General features: G+C 43.9%; 1 protein-coding gene across 1 annotated transcript in view; it reads right to left on the minus strand.

The window, feature by feature from the left end:
• The window catches only part of LOC146965742 (titin-like), a 49,726-nt gene that overhangs the window by 10,312 nt on the left and 11,790 nt on the right, over positions 1-27,624 (minus strand). The window contains exons 12-43 of the mRNA XM_085764665.1: positions 27,159-27,347; positions 22,155-22,199; positions 18,160-21,729; positions 17,332-17,610; positions 16,537-17,103; positions 16,045-16,326; positions 15,678-15,956; positions 15,316-15,597; positions 14,951-15,229; positions 14,579-14,866; positions 14,182-14,460; positions 13,802-14,083; positions 13,095-13,373; positions 12,517-12,795; positions 12,130-12,408; positions 11,744-12,031; positions 11,365-11,643; positions 10,988-11,269; positions 10,593-10,868; positions 9,999-10,277; positions 9,626-9,904; positions 9,240-9,527; positions 8,875-9,153; positions 8,360-8,641; positions 7,518-7,796; positions 7,149-7,430; positions 6,783-7,061; positions 6,380-6,667; positions 5,999-6,277; positions 5,615-5,896; positions 5,202-5,480; positions 117-407 (exon numbers count right to left, since the gene is read on the minus strand). Coding sequence (XP_085620791.1) covers positions 117-407; positions 5,202-5,480; positions 5,615-5,896; positions 5,999-6,277; positions 6,380-6,667; positions 6,783-7,061; positions 7,149-7,430; positions 7,518-7,796; positions 8,360-8,641; positions 8,875-9,153; positions 9,240-9,527; positions 9,626-9,904; positions 9,999-10,277; positions 10,593-10,868; positions 10,988-11,269; positions 11,365-11,643; positions 11,744-12,031; positions 12,130-12,408; positions 12,517-12,795; positions 13,095-13,373; positions 13,802-14,083; positions 14,182-14,460; positions 14,579-14,866; positions 14,951-15,229; positions 15,316-15,597; positions 15,678-15,956; positions 16,045-16,326; positions 16,537-17,103; positions 17,332-17,610; positions 18,160-21,729; positions 22,155-22,199; positions 27,159-27,347 — 12,249 coding nt within the window. The remainder of the gene's footprint in view (positions 1-116; positions 408-5,201; positions 5,481-5,614; positions 5,897-5,998; positions 6,278-6,379; positions 6,668-6,782; positions 7,062-7,148; positions 7,431-7,517; positions 7,797-8,359; positions 8,642-8,874; positions 9,154-9,239; positions 9,528-9,625; positions 9,905-9,998; positions 10,278-10,592; positions 10,869-10,987; positions 11,270-11,364; positions 11,644-11,743; positions 12,032-12,129; positions 12,409-12,516; positions 12,796-13,094; positions 13,374-13,801; positions 14,084-14,181; positions 14,461-14,578; positions 14,867-14,950; positions 15,230-15,315; positions 15,598-15,677; positions 15,957-16,044; positions 16,327-16,536; positions 17,104-17,331; positions 17,611-18,159; positions 21,730-22,154; positions 22,200-27,158; positions 27,348-27,624) is intronic.

The following is a 27,624-nucleotide window of genomic DNA, read 5'->3' on the forward strand; positions in this document are numbered from 1 at the left end:
GTTTTCATACAGGGATATGAAAGACAGGACAAATGAGACTAAGAGATTAAGATTAAGATTAAGATTAAGATTAAGATTAAGATTAAGATTAAGAGATTAAAAGATGACACTCGTACCTGAAATAGTGAGAGAAACTTGACAAGTGGCTTTTCCAGCTTCGTTGGAGGCCTCACAGGTGTACACCCCGCCATCAGAGGCGGTAGAGTCACGTACACACAGCACACCAACGTTGTTCTTGAAGCTGATGTCATATTTGTTGGAAGAAGAGATCTCGGTGTTGTCCTTGTACCATGTAAGGTTCAGGGGCTGGGAGCCGGACACGCGAGTCTCCAGCGACACCGTTTTACCCACTGAGTCCACCATGGACTCGGAGGGCTTCTTGAGGAAGTTTGGAGGGACTTTGCGCTCTGTTAGTGAAGGAGAAAGTGAAGGAAATCAGGTGGAGTTGTGTCAAGGTGAAACTATTCGCAAATTCAAATCTATTATTCACCAGGCCACTGGGCCGTTGCCATGGCATCAGGGAGAACAGAAACACAACACAAGATCTACAACCCAATACAGCATATCCACTCAGAAAATACCTCGACTTGCCCAGAAAGACAACCCTGACCGAACCGTATCAACACAGACAATGTTCTCTCAGAGCTCTAACATGATTCTTCTTTCAAGGACCAGCCAAGACTAAATACACCGACAACAAGATCCAGGGCTCTTCGGACTAAAATACAAAGTTCCGTCTTGTAACCAACAAGCACAGGAACTCAGGAAAAGATAGTTAGACTGCAGGTTAGCATTAGTGACTACAGCATATATTGACAGTTAGGATGAGATGAGTTAATGTGTTACCTATTTTAACATGAGCATGACAGGTGTCAGTTCCATCTGCGTTAGAAATTTCGCAAGTGTAGTGGCCGGCTGCCGCAGCTCTGTCATTATAGAGGACCTCCAGCACGCAGGAGGAGTCTGTGGTTTTGACGTTGTACTGGTAAGAAGCCCAGACCAGCTTGCCGTCTTTCTTCCATGTCACGTTGACCCTCTGGCTACCGGTGTACGTGCACTCCAGCCTCAAGGGTTTACCCAGCTCATGGCAGATGTCCTCGAGTTTCTTGGCAAATCGTACCGGTTCTGAGAGAAGCAATTTGAGGTCAGTCATGGAAACACGTTTTGGTGAATGACTAAGTGACTGCGTCCGTGGATGATGGGCAGAATAAGAGGCTATGTGACTGGAGGAATCTCTACCTTTACATGAAGGTTAGAAGCATTTAATTAGCATTAGCATTAGCATTAGTGTTTACCTTTTATGAGTCATTAATTACAGGAAGTTAATGATGAGAAAGGGCTGTGTTGCTGTTAGTGTTACCTAGTGTGACATAAGCATGGCAGATATCAGAGCCTTCGGCATTGGAAATTTCACAAGTGTATCTTCCACGAGCTTCTTCTCTGTCACTGTTGAGGACGTCCAGCACACAGCTGCAGTCCGTGGTCTTCACATTGTATTGATAAGAGGCCCAGATCAGCTTGCCATCTTTCTTCCAAGTAACATTCACTGTTTTGCTACCAGTGAATGCAACTCTAAGCGTCAGCGGTTCTCCAACTCTGAATGTGGTGTTTTCCAGCTTCCTGATGAAGCGAGCAGGTTCTGTGAGAAGCAGTGATGGTGGTTAGAGGCAGAAGTGATGGTGAGTGAGCAGATGTTATTAGAAATCAAGCTTGAACATATGTATATGTGTATATATATATACTGTATATGTGTGTGTGACTTGTCACCAAAGTGTCACCCTACTCCCAGGACAGCTTTCGTGTAAAAAAAAAAAAAGAAATCCAGGAGTAGGATGAAACTTTTGCTTTCTACAGATATTAGCTATAAATGGTTTGATGGTCAGTGTTAGTGAATTAGATGATGCCTGTACCTTTCTGAGTAGTTTTACACATGACATAAGCATCACAGATGGCAGAACTTCCTGCATTCGACACTTGACAAGAATAGAAACCAGCAGCTTCTTCTCTGTCACTGTAGAGAACTTCCAAAACACACGAGGACTTGGTCGTCTTGACGTTGTATTTGTACGAAGCCCAGACCAGTTTCCCATCCTTCATCCAGTTCACATGTACTTGCTGACTGCCAGTGTATGTGCACATCAGACTGAGTGGATCTCCCAGCTGGTATGAAGTGTCTTGTAGCTTTTTCACGAAACGCACTGGTTCTGAGAGAAGCAATACTGGTGTTAGTTGCATCATGTGAACTGACTTGTTACCCAATGAGAGGATGAGCTGTGTTAGGTGGAGTTACCTAGGCTGACGTTAGCGTGACAAACAGCAGAGCTACTAGCATTGGATATTTCACAGGAATATCTCCCAGCAGCCTCTTCTCTGTCGCTGTTGAGGACTTCCAAGACACAGGAGCTGTCTGTGGTCTTGACGTTGTACTTATAGGAAGCCCACACCGGTTTGCCATCTTTAGTCCAGGTCACGTACACACGCTGGCTGCCTGTGTATGTGACCTGAAGACTTAGAGGCTGGCCAATTCTAAACGTCACATCCTCCAGCTTTTTCACAAAGCGCACAGGTTCTAGGAGGCAAAAATGTTAGTGGTTAGTTGCCAGTTGAGAAAACTCTAACTTAGATGAGTAAAACTAGAAATTAGAATCAGTGTTTTCAGTTTTAATGGTTTAAAACAGTTAATACTGACAAATCTATGGAAAGGATTTAAAGATTATAAACTGAAAATGATGACTTTGACCCCGATTCAGTGTTTTACCTAGTTTGACCTGTGCATGGCAGACAGCAGTGTTCTCAGAGTTAGAGATTTCACAGGAGTATTTCCCTGCTGCCTCTAGCCTGTCACTGTTAAGGACCTCCAAGACACAAGAGTTGTCTGTGGTCTTTACGTTGTACTTGTAGGAGGCCCAGACGGGTTTACCGTCCTTCCTCCAGCTCACATAGACCCGGGGGCTGGCACTGTAGGCACAGTAGAGCGACAGGGGCTGGCCCAGTCTGTAAGTGGTGTCTTCCAGCTCTTTAAGGAAGCTCACAGGTTCTACAGGAGGCAATGGTGATGTTAGTTGCATGTTTAGATGTGAAAGGATTAGTCTGCAGGTTTTTGTGAAATTGATGTGTGTTAGTGGCTTTACCTATCTTTACCACAGCATGGCAAATAGCAGTGCCCTCTGAGTTGGAAATCTCACACGAGTATTTCCCAGCAGCTTCCTGCCTGTCACTGTTGAGAACTTCTAAAGTGCTGGAGAAGTTGGTGGTTTTGACGTTGTATTTGTAAGATGCCCAGATGATTTTTCCATCTTTCATCCAGCTGACGTAAATCCTCTGGCTGCCGGTGAATGCGCACTCCAACGTCAAAGGGTGGCCAACTTTATAGAAGGTGTTTCTCAGTTTTCTCACAAAGCGAACAGGTTCTAAGAAATCAGTTAGCAATGGTGGTGTTAGAGAATGTAAACAGTAGTGTTTGGCTGATTGTATGATATAATATTGAAGGATAAATGATTCAATCAATCATAGAATTCCTGCAACGCAATGATGAGGTATGGCACTTAAGTGGTTTACCTAGTTTAACATTTGCATGACAGATATCGCTTCCTTCAGCATTAGAGACTTCACAGGTGTATCTTCCCACAGCCTCTTCTCTGTCACTGTTGAGGACCTCGAGGATGCATGTGTCATTGGTTGTCTTGACGTTGTACTTATATGATGCCCAGATTAGTTTTCCGTCCTTCTTCCAGGTCACACTCATTCTCTGGCTGCCGGTGTACGTGCACTTGAGGGTCAAAGGTTCGCGAAGTCTGAAATACGTGTCCTCCAGTTTTTGCATGAAGCGTGGCGGTTCTGAGGAGTAATGCTCAGGTTAGTTGCATGTAGCAAGCAAGTAATGATAACATGCAGTAGTTTGAGGTAAGAAATACTGTGCTACTGAGCAAAAGCAGAGCACCTATTTTATTGACAGTTAGTGGCTGAATTTACCATAAAATTCGGAATACAAGTCGCACTGGTATATAAGTCGCAGTCTATTTTTGAGGGTCTCAAACTGGGAAAAGAAGATTTTCTATTGCAATTTGTTAATGAAAACTTTATAAAAGTTAGTTAAAGTCCACAATTTGAAGTTTCTGTGCTGAAGTGTAGCTCTTTCTTGTTAAAAGCGTATCCGCGTGTGAGAGAGAGACCAAGTCCGGCAAGTGGAGGGGCTGACTGACAGAAATGAGAGATGGTGGAACGCTGTTAAAAAATGTTCTGTGAGAGACTATGGCAGAGCCAAAAGAGTCCCGTTAATTAGTAATAGGAAACACCATTCCGCCCGCGTAATCATATGTGGATACAGGACACATTACCGTTTATACTTCACACACACAATCCGTCCTCAATGCGTCTTGTGTGCGTTTACACCTGTACTTTCATGTGGTCAAATACTATCTGACAACCGTCTGATCACTGAAGAGGCCTGTTAATGCCAGGTGTAAATGGGGTTGACATTTACCTCGGTCTATAGGTCGCATCGGTCTAACCAACTTTTTAGATTAAAAAAGAGGGGGAAAAAGTGCGACTCATACACCGAATTTTACGGTGTATTTTACGATGATGTTTAAGAGTGAGTGACTTTACCTAGGCTGATACGAGCATGACAGACATCGGTCCCAATGCCGTTGGAAATTTCGCAAGTGTACGTTCCGGCTGCCTCAGGCCTGTCGCTGTTGAGGACCTCCAGGATGCAGGCTGAATCAGTAGTCTTAACATTATACTGATACGACGCCCAAATGAACTTGTCGTCCTTTTTCCAGGTGACGTGGACCCTCTGGCTTCCAGTGTAAGTGCAGACTAGTTTCAGTGGCTGACCAACAATGAAAGTAGTGTCCTCCAGCTTCTTGATAAAACGCACAGGTTCTGAGAGAAGCAATGCTGGTGTTAGAAAAGTGCCAACTGTTGTGTTGCCATGCATTTGTAAGTCAAAGTTGTAAAGTAGGCTCACTGATGGAATTACAAGGTGAAAGCTACATTAGTATTTGCTTCATTAGTGACTGAGGAAATGTTGAAGACATTTTCTGAGTAACTACAAGAGTACAAGTCACTGTCTTTCAAAAGAGAGGATCCATTAACTGAAACCCCTGATAACTGAGCCAATAAATCTTCAGTGAACAGCGACAAATATTTGATAACGTGGAAAGACGACAAACAGGAGGATGGAAAACGAACATCACCTTTCACAGTCACATTACAGATGCTGGTTGCTGAACCGATCCGGTTCTCAGCCTTGCAGATATATTCTCCGTGATCAAACTTGGTAGTGTTGATCAGCTGTAAAGTGGCCACACCATTTGCAAAGTCCATTGAGCATGTGTTGGACTTGCGCAGCTTTCCATCAGCTTTGAACCAAGCTACGCAGATGTCAGGAGTTCCCGCAATAAGACATTTCAGGGTAACCGGCTCGCCTGCAGTTACTTCCACTGGCCCCATTGTTTCAACAAAGTATGGTCGTTCTAAAGTGAAAGATGACGGGGATGGTTTAGTATGAATGCAGGTGTTGAGTTGTGCATGAACAAATGAAAGAATGGATGAATGAATGGCCAAGTAAATGAATGGTCATAAATTGCATGCACTTTGATCATTTTACCTAGAATTGATATTTGTGCTTCGCATCGGTCGCTTCCAACTCCGTTGTCTACTTCGCAAGAGTATCTACCAGCTGCCTCCATCCTGTCAGAGTTAAGAACCTCCAGGATGCAGGAGTTGTCTGTGGTGATCACATTGTACTGATACGAGGCCCAGATGAGTTTACCGTCCTTCTTCCAGGTCACATTCACTCTGGGGGTTCCAGCGAATGTGACCTCAAGGCTCAGTGGCTTTCCCTTTTCAGAGGAAATGTCCCTCAGCTTCTTCACAAAGTGGACTGGTTCTGAGAGAGGTAAGTCCATGATCAGTTATGGAAGTTATGGAACTCATTTTGAGATGTGGAGATGTGTACAGAAAAAAAAGATCAACTATCCTGTGAACAAACCTTTTACAAACAGGTAAACTGGGCAGCTTTCCTTTCCTGCATCATTAATGATCTGGCAGGTGTACTCGCCAGCGTGGGACTTCTCAACTCTGTTAAGCACTAAAGAGGCAACATTGTCCTTTAGGGAGATCTCGCAGCCTCTTCCGTGCTGCATTTCCTTGGCTCCTCTGAACCACTTTACTTTCAGGGGAGCACTGCCTTTCACTTTAGCTGAGAAAGAAACATTTTTTCCGGGCAACGTTTCCTTCGCCTCAGGTGTTTCCATGAAAGATGGGGGTTCTGGGTTCAAATGAAAAAAGATGGATTGTAGGATATTTGTTAGATTTCTGTCTGATCCTGTTCTAAGGATGATCTTTGAAATATCGTGTTGCATTTACTGACCTGTCACAACCATTGAAGCACTTGTCTCACTGGCTCCTGCAGCATTGACAGCTTTACATGTGTATTTGCCAGAATCCGACATCCTAATAGTTGGAACTCTCAGTTTGCAGTTATTATCGGTGCAGCTAATATCATAGTTAGGCCCAGTTTTGATCTCCTGGCCATTGTGGAACCAGGAAGTTGTTAAAGGAGATGAGCCAGTAACCTTACACTCCATCTCACCAGGCTTACCCACGACAAGGTGGGTGTCTCTCAGCTTCCTTATGAAACTTGGAGGAATCAACTTATCTATTGCAGGAGAAAACATATACAACATTTATCAGCTGACTCACAATGAAAACGGTCCAAATTTAGGATAAGTAAGTTAAACTTAAGATTTTGCGTGTACTCAAAGGGAACCAACCTGAAACAGATAGCTTTGTTTTGCAAGAGGCTGCCCCAACATGGTTTGTAACCTCTAATCTGTATTCTCCGGCATCTGCTTTGTCAGCAGATCGAATCTTCAGTGTGGCTACCTTCTTTGAGAAGGACATCTGATACTTGGCACCGGCAGAGAGATCTTTGTTATCCTTGAACCACTTAACTTTCAGTTCTGGCGAGCCCGACACTGTAACCTCAAGAGCTGCATTTTCTCCTGATTTCACGTTCAAGGACTCTGGGCTATCCACAATAGCAGCAGGTTCTAAAAATTAGGGGAGAAGATATTGAGCCATACGAATCATTGTGCTGTCACTCGAGGAAATGAGATATGCTCTGGAACTTTACAAACCTAAAACGGTCACTTGAGAGACAGACTCCATGACTCCAGAGTCGTTCCTGAGCTGGCAGGTGTATTTACCAGCTGTGGTTGAGTCAGTCTTTGGCACGACAAGAGTAACCACATTGTTGTCAAAAGTGATCTTCCTGTTGTCACCATCTCTGAGGATGTGATCTTTGTCCTGAACCCAGGACACAGTTAAGGGTTCGGAGCCTTTCACTGTAGCTGTCAGTGTCAGCTGTTCACCTACTCTCACAGACTGATCGATGAGTTTCTTGACAAATGCCGGTTGTTCTGAATAGTGATGGAAAGATAATGGTGAGAAAACATCAATGCACTATGAATATGATTTGACTGAATGGTAACTGACTCCTCACTAACCTTTCAGCGTAATGTCGGTGCGACAGGTTTCACTTCCTACGTTGTTTGACACCCTGCACTCATAAAGACCAGCGTCATCCTGTTCCAGTTTCATAACATGAAGAGTTGCAGAGCTGCCCTCACTGACCATCTTATACTTCCTACCCTCCTTCACTGGCCTTTTGTCTTTGTACCAGTTAACCTGGAAAGGTGGAGTGCCATATATCTCACAGTGCAGGCTGGCCTCTTTCCCTTTAATTCCCTCCACTGGACTTGGAGTTTTAATAAAGGATGGGGACTCTGGAAAATATGTTGAGAAACATTAATAAAAGGTAACATTTATGGACAGGCAAATGGTGACTGAGGGTAATTTGGCAGTTCAACTTGATGAACAGTAAATGCTTATTGGGAGTCATGCTGAGGTTCAGTCCATGCTAAAGGAATCCATCCAGACACTGAAGAAAAGAACACAAGAGAGTGGATAGGAACACTTGCTTTTGTCCATGCTATGGCAGGAGGGTAGTTTGTATCACACTGATACCAGAGAGATGGACATAGGAAGGGAAATCGAAGACAGACGGGGCAAAAACACGTCTTAAAAAGAGGAACCACTCAGACTCATGCTATCTGACACACTGGAGGACAGACATCAGAGTTGTGACTGAGACAATAGGAGATGGGTTCCATGCTGTAGGTTCAAAAACACCCATAAAAGGTCAAACTCCAGATGTATTGTCAAAATCAGCTTCTTAAGAAATGTTCATTCCTTCTTTTTCATGCTACAGAGGGGACAAAATCTTCAAAACAGAAGGAATAAAATCCACAAATCAACACAGAGTCAAAATCTCTACTCAATAGCTGACCTTGAACTGTGAGAATGGTGCTGCAGACGGCACTGCCAGCATCGTTATGAGCCTCACAGGTGTAGGCCCCATTATCCTCAAACCTTGCACTGCGCAGCTGGAGGTACGCAGTCGAGTCAACACACATTATTTTATAGTTGCCCCCGTCGGATATCTTTTGGTCGTTTTTGTACCAACACATGTTCAGGGACCGTGAGCTGGTGGCCTTGCATTCGAAACGGTGTCCCTCGCACTGCTTCACAAAGGTAGTGGGAGGCAGTTTCAGGACGAACTGAGGCGGTTCTGCAAAGTCAAAAGAATATCAAGTTACCATTGTCAGCCTGATCAATGTGACGTATGGAGGATGTGGACAGGTGAATCTGAAGAAAACATAGATAGTCCTGGAATGAAAAAAAAAGGTGAAGTGGTCGGGTTGAGAGAATGATGATGGAGACAGAGAAGCTGTAAAAATGGAGGAAAAAAAGATGGAGTTAATTGAGTGGCAATGGTGGACGAAGAAAAAAGAATAGTCCAACCTTTCACCAACAACTCTGTTGTGCTTTTCACTGCTCCTGCGTCGTTGCTAATGTGGCAAGAATAAATCCCGCAATTCAGATTCCCGACTGAGTGGAGCTCCACAGAGGAAGCATACTTCTCCATTCTAATTGTACATGATGGCCCTGTGATGAGTTCGATGTCATCCTTGAACCACTTGATGGTAAATGGAGGTGTTCCCTCAAAGATACTTTTGAAGAGTACAGTAGACTTTGGAGGGACAGCCTGAGACTTGGGCTCAGCCACAAAGCTCGGTGGTACTAGAACCCACACAGAGAGATAATTACAGCACATGACTAACAGCCTTCGAGGTAAACATGTGATATATGGACCTCTGGATGCTAACCTTTAGCTGTAAGAACGCCACTGCACACACAGCTGCCTGCTTCGTTGGTCACTCTGCAGGAGTACTCTCCTGTGTCAGTGCTCTCTGTCAGCTTCAACTGCAGTGACATTGTATTGTCAATGTGAAGGAGTTTATATCTGGAGCTGCTGGTGATCTTTTGTTTCCCTTTGCTCCATTCAACTGATAATGGAGGAGAACCGGTCACTTTGCACTCCATTGTAACCACTGACCCCATAACTGCTTGAACGTTTGTCATTTTCCTTATGAACATTGGAGGAGTGACCTCATCTGTTTGCAATGTTAAAACATTATTGGAGTTAAAGAAACAAAGCAGTTGAATAACTTTTGACATTTGTTCTTTTAAGAATTAAGAGTATTTTACAAACCTAAAACAACTAATGTGACTTGACAGCTGCAAGAGCCAACAGAGTTTGAGGCTTCAAACTCGTACTCTCCACTGTCCCCCAGCTGAGAGGACGGTATGTGAAGACTGCTGAGGTTGTTCTCAAAGCAGAGATGATGATTTCTGCTTGAGTGGATCTCTTCACCATCTTTGGTCCATTTTACTCTGATCTGAGGAGTCCCAGCTAGCCTGCACTCCAGACTAACAGGATCCCCACAAGTCACTTTTACAACCTCTGGCTTCTCTAGGATCAGAGGTGGTTCTACAACATCAAGACAAAGAGATGAGTGGGCTTATTGTTGCTGTTACAGCTGGTGTAATGTTAGGCTTAATAGAAATGCTTGAAGGAGAAGTACCTTCTACTGCAAGAGTGGCAAAGCATTTGTCCTGCCCAGCTTCATTCACAACCTGGCAGGTATAGTTCCCGCCATGAGTTGCTTCGCAGACAGGAATCCTGAGAGTGGCCTTTTTGTTCTCAAACCTTCTCTCAGTCTTTGGATCCTCTGAGATCCAGTTCTCATCTTTTTGCCATTGTACAGAGATGGGCAGAGAACCATCCACCACACAGTGAAAGACTGCAACATCACCCACAACGGTGGAGACATTCTCTATCTTCTTTACAAATGTAGGAGGCACTAATAGAAGCAGAATATGTGAGGTCATGTATGAGGGAATGCCACATAATGTAAAGTACTGTATGATTAATGTATAGTGTACAGCAGGGGTGCCCAAACTTTTTTGGCTTGCGAGCTACTTTTAAAATGACCAGGTCAAATGATCTCTGTAAATAATGGAAGTAGATCATGCTGTTTTCTGTGTTTAATATAAAAGATTGAATGTCATGCGATCTACATGCTCTATCTTTGCGATCTACCGGTCGATTGTGATCGACGTAATGAGCACCCCTGGTGTACAGTGTCATGTTCAATCATGAGTCAAACCGAACCAACCTTTCAGAGACAAAGCTACAGAACCGGTGCAGTTTCCGACCTCATTGGCCACCACACACTGATAAGTTCCAACGTCTTCCTCTCCACAGCCCTGGATTTTCAAGCCCACCTTTTCACCATCAATGATGATATACCTTTGGCTGGATTTGACTTGTTTTTTATCTTTAAACCATGTGATGTTAAATGGAAAACTTCCTGCCACTCTGCAAGCAAATGTTGCTGTGGAGCCTTTAACAACTTGAAGAGACGTCAGCTCCTCAACAAACAAAGGAGGCTCTGAAATAACAAAGTAAATCAAACTGAAACCATCTTTACTTTCTGTTACTGACATCACATTGAACTTGACCTCCATGTTTAAGTTAAATGGTGACAAGATATAAACAAGGAAAACCAACCTTTCACTTCTAGTTCAACAGGGCAACTTTCTGTGCCAGCTTCATTGCGAGCCTCGCAGAAATATTTCCCGCTGTCTTGTTCACTAACTTCACAAATCTCTAAGCAGGCTACAGAGTCAACAAACAACATCTTGTGTTTGACACTTTGGTGAATCTCAGCTCCGTCTCTGAACCAGTGTATGGCGATCTCTGGAGTACCAGCCACTCTGCACTCAAATACCATCCTGCCTCCTGCTCTCACCACTGACACACCCTCAGGTTTCTCAATGAACGAGGGGCGTTCTGAAAAACACATACACATTACAGCTGAGAATGATGATCACTACTAAGTGAAGAACACACTGATGAAGGTCAGAGACCAATATTACAATATTAACCTTTGACAAAGAGCGTTGCCTGGCACGAAGTGGAGCCAACATCATTCTGGATTTCACACACATAGTCTCCAGAATCAGAAGCTTTGGCAAAGAAGAGCTCTAGTGAGCTTGAGGTGTTGTCTTTGGTCACAAAGCAGTCAGAGCTGGATACAATCTCTTTCTTGTCTTTAAACCATTTGATGGTTGGTGGTGGTGTGCCAGACAGCAACACATTAAACTGAACCTTTGAGCCAGGCAGAACCTTCATGGACTCAGGCTTTTCAAGAATACATGGTGGTTCTGTCAGTGAACAAAAAAACACTGCTATAAGCAACTTGGTCATAACATACACAGTGATTATGCATGAAACTGAAACAAAGGATGCAAAATGAATTCCAACCTTTAACAAACAAAGTCTCAGAGCAACAGGCTGACCCTGCCTTGTTTTTAGCCATACAGGTGTAGCTGCCTCTGTCATGACTGTTGAGACGACAGATTTCCAGAAATGCAACATTTTCAAAAAATGTACATTTGTGTTTCTCATCGGTGTGGATCTCTGTCTCATCTTTGTACCACTGTATGGCGATTGGCAGCGAGCCAGAAACAAGACACTCCAGATGAGCGAAAGATCCTTTGATACCTTCTGTCTCCCTCAGTTTTCTTGTGAAGGACGGTTTAATAATCTCATCTATTACAAACAAAGTAGAAAACAGTGTTGAGCTGATTGTTCTAATGTGATACAGAGGAAAATACCATAAAGGATATAAAACTTTGGGATAAACTGACCTAATACAGTAACTGACACTTGACAAGAACTGCATCCAGCAACATTAGAGACCTCGCAGGTGTATTCACCGCTATCAGTTTTGTCTGTTCTGATTATTGTGAGCACTGAGCTGGAGTCTGTGATCTGTATTCTGTATCTCTGGTTTGAGGTCAGCTCCTTTCCCAACTTCATCCATCGGGATTTGAGTGGTATGGTGCCTGAGAATCTGCATTCAAGCCTGGCTGGGTCGCCCCTGGTAACGCTAATGGACTTTGTGTGTTCAGAAATATTTGCTGGTTCTGATAACAAAATGATGACAAGTTGAATCAGCTGTTTCTGTGACAGATAAAGCTTCAAGCACAACATAAAAGCAGCAGACAAGTAAGAGCCAAGACCATCCAACAAACCTGTCACTACGATCGTGGCGGCACATCTCTGAGCCCCGGCTTTGTTCTGTGCCTGACACACATATTTTCCAGCGTGTGACAACTGAGCATTTTTCAAATTCAAAATGGCACTTTTGATTTCATGTGACATCTTAACATGCTCGTCCTCCGTGAGCTCATGATCATCCTTGATCCAGGAGAAAGTAATGGGGAGCGATCCAGATAACATGCACCTCAGAGAGATTTCAGAGCCCACCATGCAGGACAAATCCTCTAGTCTCTCAACAAATGATGGTGGTTCTAGTAAGAGAAGACCACAGCAGCAGCATTTACACAAACAACAATGATAACACCTGCTCTAACTTCCACATTGTGCAGCAGGCTGTAAATTACCATGATATAAAACCTTTAGTTTGAAAAGCACAATGTGAATAATGTCATTGTGCCTGCAGCCTGATTACATTTTTAACACTAGAACATTGATACCGCTCTGCTCAAAAAGCTATTGCGACATTTGCATACAAACATCATCCATAAAGACATTGGGCAGCATGCATGCAGCAGTGGTCGCCAGGATCTGGCGCTGTCCTTGGACTAACCTTTCAATGAGATCTGGCAAGAACAAGACGTCTCCCCGACATCGTTTGAAACAGTGCACCGATAGTTCCCAGCGTCTTCACTCACACAGTTTAAGATCTGAACAGTGACGGTCTCATTTTCCACACTGATCTGATGCCGTGAGTCATTTCTGATAAGCTTATCATTGAGGAAACAACTTATTTCAAATGGAGCAGAACCTGAAATGGTTCCTTCCAAGATAATATCAGATCCTTTCACAAGTTCAGCCGATTCAAACGGCCTCATATACACTGGTGGCTCTATAAAGAAAGAGATGATAAACGTTAGGGGGTAGATAGCAGAGAGTGAAGCTCTGGTCTCGTACATCAAGTCTGGTCCACAGAATTCATTTCATTGTTCAGGGTTTTATGTCTGAAGTCAAAGCATCAAGGAAAGATTCATTATTTAACAATATACCTGTTCTCCCTTTAGGGGATGGCAATAGGTGAGAGCTAATAGCACCGGACATTAGGAGAGAGGCAGGCTAACATCTTTGATAGGTCTAAAACTTGTGGGAGTTAGTGGGAATAATGGAATAATGAAAAGTGTGATCTGTGAGCTAGCTGGAGAGACAGACAAGAATCTAATCCCTCTATCACATCACACTCTCCAGTCAGTGCAGGTGGTGTTGAACATGTTAAAGAACCGTGTGGACCAGGCTTCGTACCGACTGTTTGACTGAACCAACCTTTCACAGTCACTGAGCTGCTGCACTGGTCTGTGCCGGCCTCGCTGGACGCCTTACACACATAATCACCAGTGTCCTCTGCAGAGCAGCTCTCGACCTGCAGAGCTGCAACCGAGCCATCGAAGGACATCATGTGTCTGAGGTCTGAAATGATTTCTGAGCCATTTTTAAACCATGTGATGCTAATAACGGGGGTACCCTGCACCCTGCCGGACAACTTCAGGGGCTCTCCAGCTCTCAGCAGCTGCAAAGGCTCAAGCTTCATTGTGAATGTTGGAGCTTCTGTAAATCAACAGCAACAATTGCAACAAAAAGAAGAGGTTAAGTAAAAGAAACCAATTACCTTCTCATTGATCACTAATTAAATAAAAAGACAGCACCTTTCACAAAGAGTAATGCAGTGCAGTCCACCCTTCCAGCATCGTTGGACACCTGGCAGGTGTACTTAGCAGAATCACTGGGTTTCACAGAGTGAAACTCTAGGGAGCTAGAGGAGGAGTCTTTCTTTATGAAACATTTCCCCCCAGTGAACACCTCTTTCTCCTCTCTGAACCATTTCACAGCCAGAGGAGCTGATCCTGTAAAGGCTGATTTCAGGACAACATTTGATCCCGGTGAAACATCCTGGGATTCAGGTCTGACCGTGAAGACGGGAGGATCTGGAGTGATTCAGGAAAAGAAAACACAGCATGCATGTTCAAAGGCCATCAATAACCAATGACCATGTGTAATGTCAGCCAGATCCCTGTTTAATCTCGAGTCACTGTCTCTTCTGACCTTTGATGGACAAGGTGCCACTGGTTTCTTTCTCTCCGGCGTCATTAGAGGCACGGCAGGTGTAAACTCCACCATCACTGTGTTCCAGAGCCGTGATCAGCACAGTGGTTGTACTCCCACTGAAATCAAGCTTGTATTTGTCATCACTGTGGATTTCTGCATTGTCTTTGTACCAAGAAACAGCCATTGGCTGAGATCCAGAGACTCTGCACTCCAAGGTAATGTCACTACCAATCTTCCCATCCACTTTCTTTAGTGCTTTGGTGAAGGATGGTGGAACTGCTCGACCTGCATAGGGAAGTGCATCAATCATGTAATTGTGATCACAGGAAACTCGATCAGCTCTTATGACTAGCATAAGCATACACTAACCTATCACAGTGACTGAGCATGTGCACTGGTCTTTTCCCACTTTATTGGACACCTCCATCCTGTAGTCTGCCGAGTCTCCTTTCTCTGCTGTGAGGATCTTTAAGGTGGCAGTGTGCTCCTTTACTGTTATCTTATATTTACGGCCACTAATCATCTCCTTCCCATCTTTAAACCATTTCACTTTGAGTTCTGGGCTTCCAGAGATGGTGCACTCCAATGTGGCGGAGTCTCCTGTCGTTACATTGATGGACGCGGCTTTCTCTAAGATCCGAGCAGGTTCTAAAATACAACACTGGTTTTAGCCTTCTTAAACATCAACATCTTAAATTTGACAGTATTTGCCCAAAGTAGAAATGCATTCTGACCTTGAACTGTTAACACAGCTTCACACTTCTGCTGCCCTGCTTCATTTTCAGCAAGACAAGTGTACTTGCCGCTGTGCTTTATCTCAACAGAGGAGAAGGAGATGCTTGTAATGTTATTTTCAAACATCATTTTGACATTCGGGTCATCATCTCTGAGCAGCTCCGAGTCTTTCAGCCATTTGACAATGATGGGAGCTGAGCCTTTCAGAGTTCCCTGTAGCTTCACTGTGTTTCCCAACACTGCTGTGGCACTCTCAATCCGCTTTGAGAACATAGGTGGCTCTGAAATAACAGTATTAGTTACAATAGCATAAACATTAGTAAAGAGGGCTACAGTAACTACATTATAGGACACCACTAACCTTTCTGACTGGCTACTGACTTTGAGGTCACTGACCCGACCTCATTTGATACGACACATTCATATTCACCAGAGTCTGCACTCTCAAATGACTGGATCTCCAAAGAGGCCAGAGCTCCCTGTGATATTATCCTGTACTTCTTATCTGTTTGCAGTCGTTTCTTATTCTTTTTCCAAGACACCTCAAACGGTGCGGAGCCAGAGAGTTCACACTCCAACAAAGCCACAGATCCTCTGACTGCCTCTATGGAAGGCGGCTTTCTTTTGAAAGATGGCGGCTCTAAAGGAGAACGAACAGTTCAGTTTGACGAATCCTGACTCTGATTGAAAGATTGCTTCTCTACCAAACACCGTCTACGTCTACATACCTTTTACTGTTACTTTAGTGCTACAGCTTTCACAGCCAGACTCATTGAGAACCTCACAGGTGTAGCTTCCACTGTCACTCAACGTGACGTCCTGTATTTCAAGAGTGGCCACACCGCCTTTCAGACTCATGCTGTGTTGGCCTCCAGCAGACAGTTGACTGTTGTTAAAGAACCAGGCTGTGTGAAGCTCAGGGGATCCTTTGACGGTGCACTGCAGCCGTGCGGCACCGCCTTGCTTCCAGACTGTGGTGGCCTCCAGCCTCTTCACAAAGACTGGAGGCTCTGTACAGGTGTTGGATGAAAGGGCCAAGTCATTAGAAGAAAAAAACAACAACCCAGCATTGAAAGAGATGTGAAAAAAGAACAGCTGGAGCTGCATTCATACTACATACATGAACCACCTCAGAGTGACAAATGTTAAATTCCATACCGCAGATTTGCATCAGCTTCAAATGCTGCAGTATCAATGAAAATTAAGCAGACAGCTCTTACCTTGTACCTTCACCGAAGTGGAGCATGTTGCACTCCCGGCTTCATTTGCCACCGTGCACACAAAGTTTCCACAATCTTTTAGTGTGGTCTTTAGGATATCAAGGGTCACCATCTTATCCTCAAAGGACAGTTTACAGTCTGGAGACTGGTGGACTTTTCTACCATCTCTGGTCCAGGTGACATTTACTCCAGTGTCCTCATCCACCTGACACTCCAGGTGCAGGGGAGTTCCAACCACAGCAGCAACAGGACCAAGGGGCTTTACAAAGTTGGGCTTATCAATGACTTGCAGCTCCATGCTGCACTCAGCTGTTCCAACATTATTAGACACTTTGCAAACATAGAGCCCCCTGTCAGCTGCCTCCAGTTTGGAAATCTCCAAAGTGTGTTTGTTCTTTGCACATGAGCTTTGGCAGCGTGCTGACCCCTGGGGTAAAGCCTCATTGTCTTTGAGCCAGACAACATTCAGAGGAGCAGATCCTCTTATCACACACTGTATCACTGCCCTCTTACCAACAAACACAGTTTGAGGGTCAGGTTTAGTTACAAAGGCAGGAGGGTATTGCTCTATAAGAATTAGGAAAAAGAGAAACACATTAGTGGCAACATGTTATACCCAACTAAAATCCACCAAGAAAAAAGCAGAGCAAGAAAGAAAAAGAAAAAAACAGCAAGTGTCCAAGTTTCCAGCACCAGTGATCAGACCAGCAGAGAATTAATTATAGCACCTTGTAGGAGAAAACAGCAGCTCCAAATTCAACCAGCAAAGAAGAAGGAAACATGCATTGTTCTTACCTGTCACATTGAGAGATGCGGAGCATTCATCACCTCCGTGCTGATTGGACGCCTTGCAAGTGTATTCACCACTGTCCTCCTTGGTGGGGGACAGGAGGTCCAGAGAGGAAGTGGTGAGGCGACTAATAATCCGGTATTTATCACCCTCTTTGATGGGCTGTCCATCTTTGAACCACTTGAATTTCACGTTGGCAGCATCCTCAGTTTCACATTCAAACTTGGCAGTGCTGCCAATATTGATCTCCATAGGGACAATCTTGTGCTTGAACACAGGTTTCACTGTGTTTGGAGGGAGAGAAACATATAAAAGACAAAGTAAATAAACTGAAAAAGTACAAGTGTAATCAAGAAGAATCTTTCTATTGGGGATGGAGATGTGGTAAACCTGGGATGGAAAGTGACAAACATAGTTATCCTGTTGGAGGAGGAAGATGGTATTATGTTTAGGTTGAAGACAAGATGAACAGGAGTTCTGTGATAAGAAAAGGAGAGAAAGGCATGCAAAGAAGAATGGACCAGGAATGGTGGAGGAGTGATGGATGTTTAAGGAGATAGAGTCAAAGGTGATTCCTTGGAAGAAAATAGTGGTGTGATGATGGTGATGTTTGTGGAAGAATGGATGGACTGTGAGGATTTTACTGCTGTCTGGTGAAAACCTCAAACCTGCACCTTTAGTTTTGCTTGAAAATTACTCATATAAAACTTCATATTTTCTTTGAGGTTTGTTCGGTTTGGGTTTTGGTTGAGGTTTGCAGACAACAGAATGTGAAATTCACCAGTATGTGAAGTTAGTTGATGAGGATATCAAAGAACTGTCCATCATCCAACCTCTTGAGACCACAGTGAGTCTTGCAGATGTTGTCGTCTTGCCGGCTTCATTCTCAGCCTCACAGACATATTCTCCTTGATGCTTCTCCTTGACCACTTTGTGGATAACTAGTGTGTATGTGTCATGGTCTTTAGAACACTTGAACTCTTGGCCAGATTTCACTAGTTGTCCATTAAAAAACCAGGTTACCTTGGTGACATACTTTATGGTGGCAGTAAAAACCGCCTTGCCATTTCCCTCAGCGTACACTTCCTCCAGACTGTTAACAACAACGGGATAATCTGCCAGACTGTCTGAGGACTCGCTGATCATGATTGCCTCTGACAGATATTCCTCGCTTGTCTCCTCCATCACCTGCACAGACCTGCGGATCTCAGACTGACTCTGAACAGTTGCACTCTGGAGAGACACCTTGGCCTCAGTTTTGACAGCTGCAGACTGAGACACAACAGGAGGAAATCCAGCTGCACTCTCTGCCACCATCACAGTGTCCACCACAGAAGACAGCACCTCTTTGGAGTGTACTGACCGCACCAGCGCTTTCTGAGGCTTCTCAATCTGCATCGTGCCTGACTGCTCTGACATGAGACTTTGATGCTCCTGGAAAACAATAGCATGCAGGGCTACCTGGAGTTCAGACCTGAGGTCAGCAATCTGAGGGTATTCACCTTCAAATGAAAGGGTGATCTCAATCGGAGCACCTGGTACTGTGATAAGGTAAGTATTTGTGACTTGTTTGGGCTCTCTCTGAACTTTCACCTCTTGCACCTCCACGGCCTCTAACCTTCCTACAACATCAGCCAGTAACACCGGCTGGTCGCTGGCCACAGCAGACTGCAGGGCATCCCTGAGCTGACTCCGTATATTCAGACTGGATGGTTTGGGAATCTGGATGACAAAGTTGAGTTCTTTAGGTAGAGCTTCAGTGTCTTGAGATTCGTGGGCAAACAGGACTCCTTTAGGCTGCGTCTTAAAGCTGGCCAGTGAACCTGTAGATCTGTGTATCTCACTTGACTGTTCTCCGGTTATCACCTGCTTCTCTTCCAGCAGCAACGACTGTCGGAGTGACTGACCCTCTTGGAGACGGACTGCAAAGTCCTGCTGGGCTGCTTCTAAGATAGTACAGCTTTCAGTGGCAACAGCCTTCTCCTCTATGAAAACAGGCCTTTTGGGAATCTTGGGTTCAACTTTTACCTCAGGCCTGAATTTCTCATCAATTTCAAGACTAATGGTGTGACCTTCCTCGAGAGTCTGAGTATCTGTGACATTCAAAGAGTGCATGATATTCCAGTTATCCTCTTTTTGGACAAGAGCTCGCTGCTGCCTCACATCAGCAATAAAAGGAGTCTCCTTTGGCAGCTGCATGGGCTGGGAGGAGACTGTAAGGATGTTAGCTGGTCTGGGCTCTGTTCGAAGCTGTGACTGAACCCCAGTTACTGTTAGGTCAAGACCTTTGTGACAGTCTGCTAGAATCTCTCTTCTGTCTTCTGAGGTAGCTGCATGCTTTCTGGCCTTCTCCTGTTTCTGTATCGCCACCTGCTCACTGGGTTTGGTGAAGGTCAGAATACCTTCCTTTGGTAGAACTGATAAAGAATTAACTGACTGAAGGTATTTTGTTGGTGGTGCTTCTTTCTTTGGCTGAATTGATGTGGCATCAGTCCTTGTGGCAAAGTCTGAAATTGTTTCACAAACCACAGTGCTCTGGTCTTCTTGAGTCACTGCGTGCAACATAGTTGGACTTGTCCTAGCCTCTGCCTGCTCTGTTATGGGTCTGTCACAACTGAACCTGCCTTCTGACTGCAAAACATCCTGATCACTGATGACCTGAAGGTTCAGGGGTCGTTTGCCCTCTCGCTGAGGCTGCACACTCACAGAAGACGCTATACCTGGCACCTGCTTTGCCTGCTCAGCCTGAAGTTCATATTTCTCTTCAGCAGCAATAGCTGACTTATACACAATATCTTTGCATGGGGCAATGCTCTCCTGCTCTGGTCTATGAATTTCAAACGTCTGCTCTTTTGATAAGGTGACTCTTGTTTCACTCACTGGTGCTACCACTGGTTTGGACTGCTCTTTCTCTGTGAGGGGTTTGGTAGCTGCATCTAAATCTGGCAATGGCTCAGAGTGTCTCTCTGTGATGGGAAGTTGCCCTGTAGACTGAGCCGAGTATAAAAGTTTAACCCCCTCTGTGATTCTGAAACTCCTCTCCTCCTCTGGTCTGTGCAGGATACTCAAAGTTTCATCGAGGATGGGTAGAGCGGACTCTGTTTGGTGACCACTAACAAGCTGCCTGGGCTCAGTCAAGGTAGTGATGTGCTCTGGAGCTTGGTCTGTCAAGGCCTCAGCTCTCACTGTGGTGAGTGGTAGGACCACTTCAGATGTGGCCGACATGAGCTTGGATGGCTGCTCTTTGGCCAACTCAAGCTCGACTACCTCAGGGCTGAGAATGCGTTCAGAATGCTGCTCAGTGATCTTGTGTCTTTCCTGGACCGATGATAAGAAAGTTGCCATGTGAAGCTGTTTCATAGGAACAGCTGAGGCCTGAGGTGGAAGGATTGGAGCCAACGAAACTCTCTCCTGTATGTGATGCGACTGCAGCACTGCTGCCTGCTGGGTAAGCTGCTCTCGATGAAGTGTGGCAGCAGAAATATCCAGTTCTTGGAGGGTTCCCACCTCCTCACTTGGAATAATCTGCCGGTCTTCGGTGCTGATAGTATAAATCATCTGATCAGACCGTGTTTTTCCCTGGTGTAACTGAGACTGTGTTGAGTGTTCACTCAAAGATATCTTCAAACCTTTCGTTTTCTTGACCAGTGTGTGCACTTCCTCAACAGTGTCCACAACCACCAGAAGCTCAGCAGTACAAGATGCCTCTCCATATTGGTTGGAGGCTTTACAGGTGTAGATGCCACTGTGTTCTTGTTCTACACTCTTGATATTGAGAAAACCTGATCCATCTGGGTTGTTTACAATGATACACAATCCACTCGGCTGAATATGGAAGCTGCCTTGCAGCCATTGTACCTGAGGGAGAGGATCTCCAGTTACAACGTACCCAAAGAAGGCCTGACCTCCCTCGGACAACTGAACAGACTCTATTGTTTTAGTGAATTCAGGCGGTTTCCCATCAGCTCTTTCTGGCTTCTTCAGCTCAACATGCAGATAAGAAGTGCAAGTGGACTGACCAAATCTATTGCTGACTGTACAGGAGTACTCGCCTTCAAACTCCCTTTTAACTTCATTAATCACCAGGCTATACTCATCTAGCTCGTGAATAAATGTATAGACTGATGAACTTGTGATGGTCTGCCCGTTGTGGGACCACTGGACAGTGGGTTTGGGGAAACCAGACACTTTAACAGTAAACATAGCTGTATCCCCGATAGTCACAGCTGTGGGAGAGAGTTTGCTGAGGAAAACTGGTTTTTCTTTTTTCTTCTCCAAAGTGCTGGAGAAACGTTTAGATTCTGGCTCGAGTTCAAGTGTTCTGGTTTTGTCTGGTAACTTTAAGCCAGTGTAGAACGACTCCTGTGTTTCCTCTTCCACTGTGACGGTGGAGCTAGAGAAGACTGAGTGGGATAGTAATAGTTTAGAGCAAAATGAGACACACTGCAAACACAATGACTTTTATCTGCACAGAAAAAACAGAACAACTTCCTCTACAGTTGAGTTGTATTTGACTGCAAAGTAAACAGGAACCATTCTGGAACGGATTTACTGGAATGGATTTAATGTTTGTTTTTTGTTTTTTTTTGTTCTGTTCAGAAAAATCCAAAAGAAATTAATAGGGTTTCCATGTGGCTGCAGCATCCACTGACTTGGTTGGGTTTACAATTCTGGAAAACCCTCAGAATTGAGGCTTGAATTAAGATTTTTTTAAATCTAAATGAAAAAGTACAGTAGCATAAAGAATATGAACTTCAAATAACCATAATCCAACATTTGGGGGTTTTCCCTCCGGTTGAAACATCATGGACAGACACGAAATATTTACCTTTCACTTCCTCGTGAACCTTTGCTTCCTTCTCCGTTGCAATTACTGTGAAGACACAAACATGACCAAATTATAATCAATCCAGAAACTGTACATCAAGTGTCATATGGTGCAAGACTGTTAGTCAGTGACAGTACGTGCATCCATATAATCAATATGGTTTTGTTGTAGCTGATGTTCGTTCTGTCGGTCTTTAGTGTGCTGCCGCAGCTCCTCTGGCTTAGGGGAAAATTCTCTGTAAAATGTTTATCTTTGTGTGTTTTAGTCAGTAAAGCAGGACACAAAGGTCAGCGACCTAAATGTCGTGGTTAAACCTGGAGAAGGTGGTGGTGCCGCTCTATGACGACATGTGCCTCTGCTGGCTGTGTAGGTGGAAAGCGGTGTGGATGAGTGGTAGGCCAAATAAAGGCCAAGTAAGCTGAAGGACCAAAAGCATGCAGATGCCAACCTTTCATCTGTTTGCTGCACTCAGCATCCTCGGCTGAGTTCACAGTTTTGCAAGTGTAAGAGCCCCCATGTCCGGATCCCACACAGTTAACATTCACACAGCACAGGGGGCCGTCATGTTTCAGAGAGTAAGACACAGAGTCCTCAACATTCAAACGGTTGTAAAGCCAAATGACGAACGGAGTGGGAACCCCCTTCATAACGCAATACAAGGAGCCGCTGCCTCTGTTTCGCATCAGCAGCTCCGGGGGGAGTTGGATGAGGAACTCGGGGCAACCGGAGAGGAGACCTCGCTTGTCATGAGGCAAGATGTCAGGGAAATGCAGATGGCTGATTAAGCCGTAAGGTCTCTGGGAAGATGGAGGCGACAGTCCCAGCTTCTCCACTGCCTCCTGCTTGTGTTGGTCAGGAGGATCTTTAGGGGTCTCCTTGTCTGCTTGAGACACTTTACGCACAGAATCGGTATGGATGGGGGTTTCTGCTGTGAGATTTGCTTCTTTAGCTGGGTGAGAATAAAGTTAGGGAGAGTAATTAGGGGTCAGAGAGTATCAGGTTGTGACTCTAAACACTAAAGGGGTTAGTAGGATGAAGGATGAGATTAGAGAGGCAAAGGTGGCGACAGCAGGAAGAGGAAGAACTAGACCAATGGTTCTCAAAGTGGGGTCCTTGAGAGGGTTCAAGGGGTCCCCAACTTTTTCTTGAAATTTTACCAAAAAGTATCAAAAAAGAATTTTTACCACTTTTTCAAGAATTTTTCTATAACTTTTTAAAAGAAATTCTCCCACTTTTTTCTAAAAAAAAAAACAAACGTTTTTCTGAATTTTTAGCACTTCTTTCTTGAAAACATTTTCCCTTTTTTTTAATTTATTTTTTTTTTAGAAATCTTACCACTTTTTTCTAGAAATGTCACTACAACATTTCCAAAAAATCACGCCATTGGCCCTAATTTGAACGTATAAAAAAGGAACATTCTTTAGTCTCAAAACAAATATTTCTGGTGTTTGCTTCAATCAAATTTGGGTCCGTGATCTAATTTGTGTCAATTTAGGGGTCTTTGATGTAAAAAAAAAAAAAAAAGTTTGAGAACCACTGAACTAGATTACTGAACTGGTTATTCTATTACACTCTAACAGGTTACAGGCTAACAGGAAATATTAAATTATGAGGGGAGGGGTCGAAGCAGGAGGTAGCAGTGGAGAGGTGGGATGGACCAGATGAGACAGACTAATAAAAAAAAGAAAGATTAACCACCTTCAACAGTGAGCTGGGCAGAGGAGCTGTTGTGGCCGTGTTGGTTGGTGGCGGTGCAGCGGTACACGCCTTGGTCCGCCACACCAACAGCCTGGATGACCAGGGACAACAAGCCCTCATTCTGAGAGCTCCTCACCCGCTCCGTGGCCGCCAGGTTCTGGCCATTATGATCCCATACCACCCCAGTGAAGGGCTGCCCGTCAAACGAGCAGTTGAACTCGGCCATTTCGCCGCTTTTCACCCGGACGTCGCTCATTTCCATCAGCAGTTTGGGGCTGGCCGAGAGTTTGATATCAAAGCTGTACTCGGAGCTCATCTCCATTGAGCTCGCACTTCCCATCTGAATCTCAACTGTCCTCAAAGACACGGAGGAGCTCTCAGAGACCGTCTCAGAAAACTCAACACTGCGGGCAGTTTGTCCCATGGACAGAGAGCTGAAGCTCTGAGTCTCCAGACTGTGACTCAGCTTAGCCACAGCGCTCCTCACACTAGCTAAGGCTTTTGCATCTGGGCAGTAAGAAAGAGTAGAAGAATTAGGTCAACACATCATTCTGGTGACTTCTTCAGGTTACGTGTGTCACAGCTGGTTTGCCAAGGGTGCAGTTGAAGTGGAGCGTTGAGGATCAGTGAGGGAATGGACAGTGGCTGGTTTCCGCTGTCAATCATGCAAGCTTGACTGGAGCCAAAACTTACAATGAAACAATAAAAAAAAAGCGAAGGATTATGTCCGTGCTCGAGTGCGAAGAACTGAGAAGTTCAGCTGTGTTTTGTCCATGCTGCATTCCTCTGACAGAAAGAGAAATGTCTGAGAGTGAAGACGACTGTTAAAAAGCATTCATGTAGGAAGAGAAGAAGTCATGCACCGTGTAGGAGAGACCTGGAGATCATCACCTGTGCTCAGTGAGGATGGAAACCAACAGTCCAGGGTGACTGCTTTAAAACATCTGTCTGCTCACAAACACAGAAACACACTCACACTCGATGTGTTTGTCATGTAATTATGAGCTCCTGAAGGCTCAGCTGGCGAGCAGCTTTAGCACCGGCTGCTAGCGCCACAAACGTCTTGTTGGCTAATTTATCAGCTCGGCTCTTCCTTTGGCTGTGACTCACCTCATATACATATCAAAAAATGGTTAGCCAACCAATAAATTAAATCAAAAGAGCCGTGAAGCACTAGATTATTGTATTGTTTGTTTGTGTGTCTGCTAAATGTTTTGTTGTTTCTGTTTTGGACCTAATCTCTTGTTTTATCTATTTCATCTTGTTCTTTCTCTTCAGTGTTGTAGTCTATGTGCCTTAGTGTCTTTCTCCCATGTTTTTAGTCCATGTGTTGTGTGTTTGTCTTCCTTGTTTTTAAATCCATGTGTACCGTCTACCATCAAATAGGACCACAATGGAAATAAGCCTTTGGGCTTTATTGTGTTTTTAATCCTTTTGAACACTTGTCTAATGTTGATAAAGTTTTCAATCAATCATGTCAGGCACATTTGTTTTTCTTTCTTTTTTGATGACATTCGGATTGTGGTGTCCACTAGCTGCTATCTTTTTATGCTAGGCTAGTGATGTCCCCACTCATTAACAACCAGCTGCTGTTGTTTTGGTGCTAAGGACACACTTAAACCAGACTGGCTGTACTTAGGGCTGCAACTAACAAATATTTTCATTATGGATTAATCTGTTGATTATTTAACCGATTAATTGATTAGTTATTTTGTCAATAAATTGTTAAAAAATGTTGGAAAATGTCAACCAGTGTTTCTCAAATCACCAGTCATCGTCCTCAAATGTCTTGTTTTGTCCACAAACCAAAGAGAGACTCCGTTTATTGTCATAAAGGAACAAAGAAACCAGAAATATTCACATTTAAGAATCTGAAATCAAAGAATTTTGACTTTTTTTCTTAAAAAACGACTCAACTATTCGAACCAGTTATTAGAGTATGCAAATAGTTGACGATTAATTTAATAATCGATTATTGTTTGATTCATTGATTAATTGTTGCAGCTCTAGTTGTACTAAAATGAATATTAGCTTGCTCATAGTAAGTATGTAAGTATGGTCGGTGCTCCATTATACAGTATGGATGTTATGTCCATACTGTATAATGGAGCACCGACCATACTTACATAATTTTTCAATTGCCAGTTAACCCACCCCTTCTCACACACACACACACACACTGCCCTTGCATCGGTACTTAAACCAATTCTAACAAGCCAAAATATATGCTCAGTTTCTCATTAGCTAATAGGCTAAGGTGCCAGATAGCTCATGTTATTCATCCCGTTAAACACATTTTAGTTTCATTTTCTGGCGGAGTTTCTACCTTTCTTCAGTTTTCACTAAGCTAAGCTAAGCTAACTGTTTCTGACTAAACCAAACACAGGTGGAGCTGATACTGATCTGAAATATCTGACAGTTAATTTACCAATGAAACTCTTGGCAGCAGGTGAGCTCTGGTGTGTTGGTCACATGCTGAAACTGTCAACCATGCAACATTCTATCGGTTCAGTATTTAGTCATTTTTTTGTACCAATAGATGCTTTGTTTTATTATGACATGATAACAGTGAATCATGCTAGGTACTTCTGCCCTGGAGGGATGAAGGAGATTCCAATAAAAGCACATCTGTGTGGTCAGATCGTGCCACAATCACAGAGAGGGATGCTCCGACTGATCCAGTACCAATCACTAAAAGCCAAAATCACTGTGCACTGCAAAAACTCAAAATCTTAACAAGAATATTTGTCCTATTTCTAGTCAAAACAAATCTAATTCTACTTAAAATAAGACTCATCACATTAAAAGCAGCTTGTTTTTAGACACTTTTTACTTCTTTCAAGCAGATTTTCACTTGAAATAAGTAGAAAAATCTGATAGTGGAGCAAGCTCAAAAAACTTGCTTTCACTGGCAGATTTTTCTACTTATTTCAAGTGAAAATTAGTTTGAAACAAGTGAAAATGATCTAAAAACAAGTTCATTTTTAGGTGATGAGTCTTATTTAAAGTGGAAAGAGATTAGTTTTGACTAGAAATGAGACATTTTGACAAGAAATAAGACAAATATTCTTGGAAAGATTTTGAGTTTTTGCAGTGTGATCATAATGACTAGTGTTTCCCACAGTGGAACAGAAACCCACATGACAGCACAGACACTGAGAACCAGAGCATCCCTGGTGAAGAACATGCTGCCACAGAAAGTCTCAGTGTTGAAGCTCATGCAGTGTTTCTTTACGTAAGTCTAACAGCGACAGTTAGACCTCCACTAACTAACTCCACGGGGACATAAACATCTGAGAAACTCACCGTCCAGATTCAAGGTTGCGGAACATGTGACCATTCCCGCTGAGTTTGAGGCGACACATGAGAACTCTCCTTCGTGCTCGGGGAGAACTCTGGAGATCTCCAACCGGCAGATGTCACCATATCGAGACATCCTGAAGATATCTGACTCTCTGACATCTTTGTCATTGTGGAACCACGACACCTGCACATCTGGACACACAGTTGATCTACAGTCAGAACCATCAGAACCTCATGGGTTTTGTTATCCAGACAAAGCAAAAGACACTCAACAGATGAAGTATGTCAACATTTAGTCAGATTGTCCCATTGCCATAATCCCTATAGTCATAGCAGTAGGTTCGTTACCTTTAATTGTCGGTGCAAGCTGTTTTTAGAACGGCAGAGCAGAGCCGTGAGCTGCTCAGAGCTACGCTACGGAGGCTAATGGGATTTCTTGGTTTCCATCATCAAACTCATCAAATACACA

Source organism: Trachurus japonicus, chromosome 21 (genome assembly GCF_045865225.1).
Source record: "Trachurus japonicus isolate A0001 chromosome 21, Traja_1.0".
In the NCBI taxonomy this organism is placed as follows: Eukaryota; Metazoa; Chordata; class Actinopteri; order Carangiformes; family Carangidae; genus Trachurus; species Trachurus japonicus.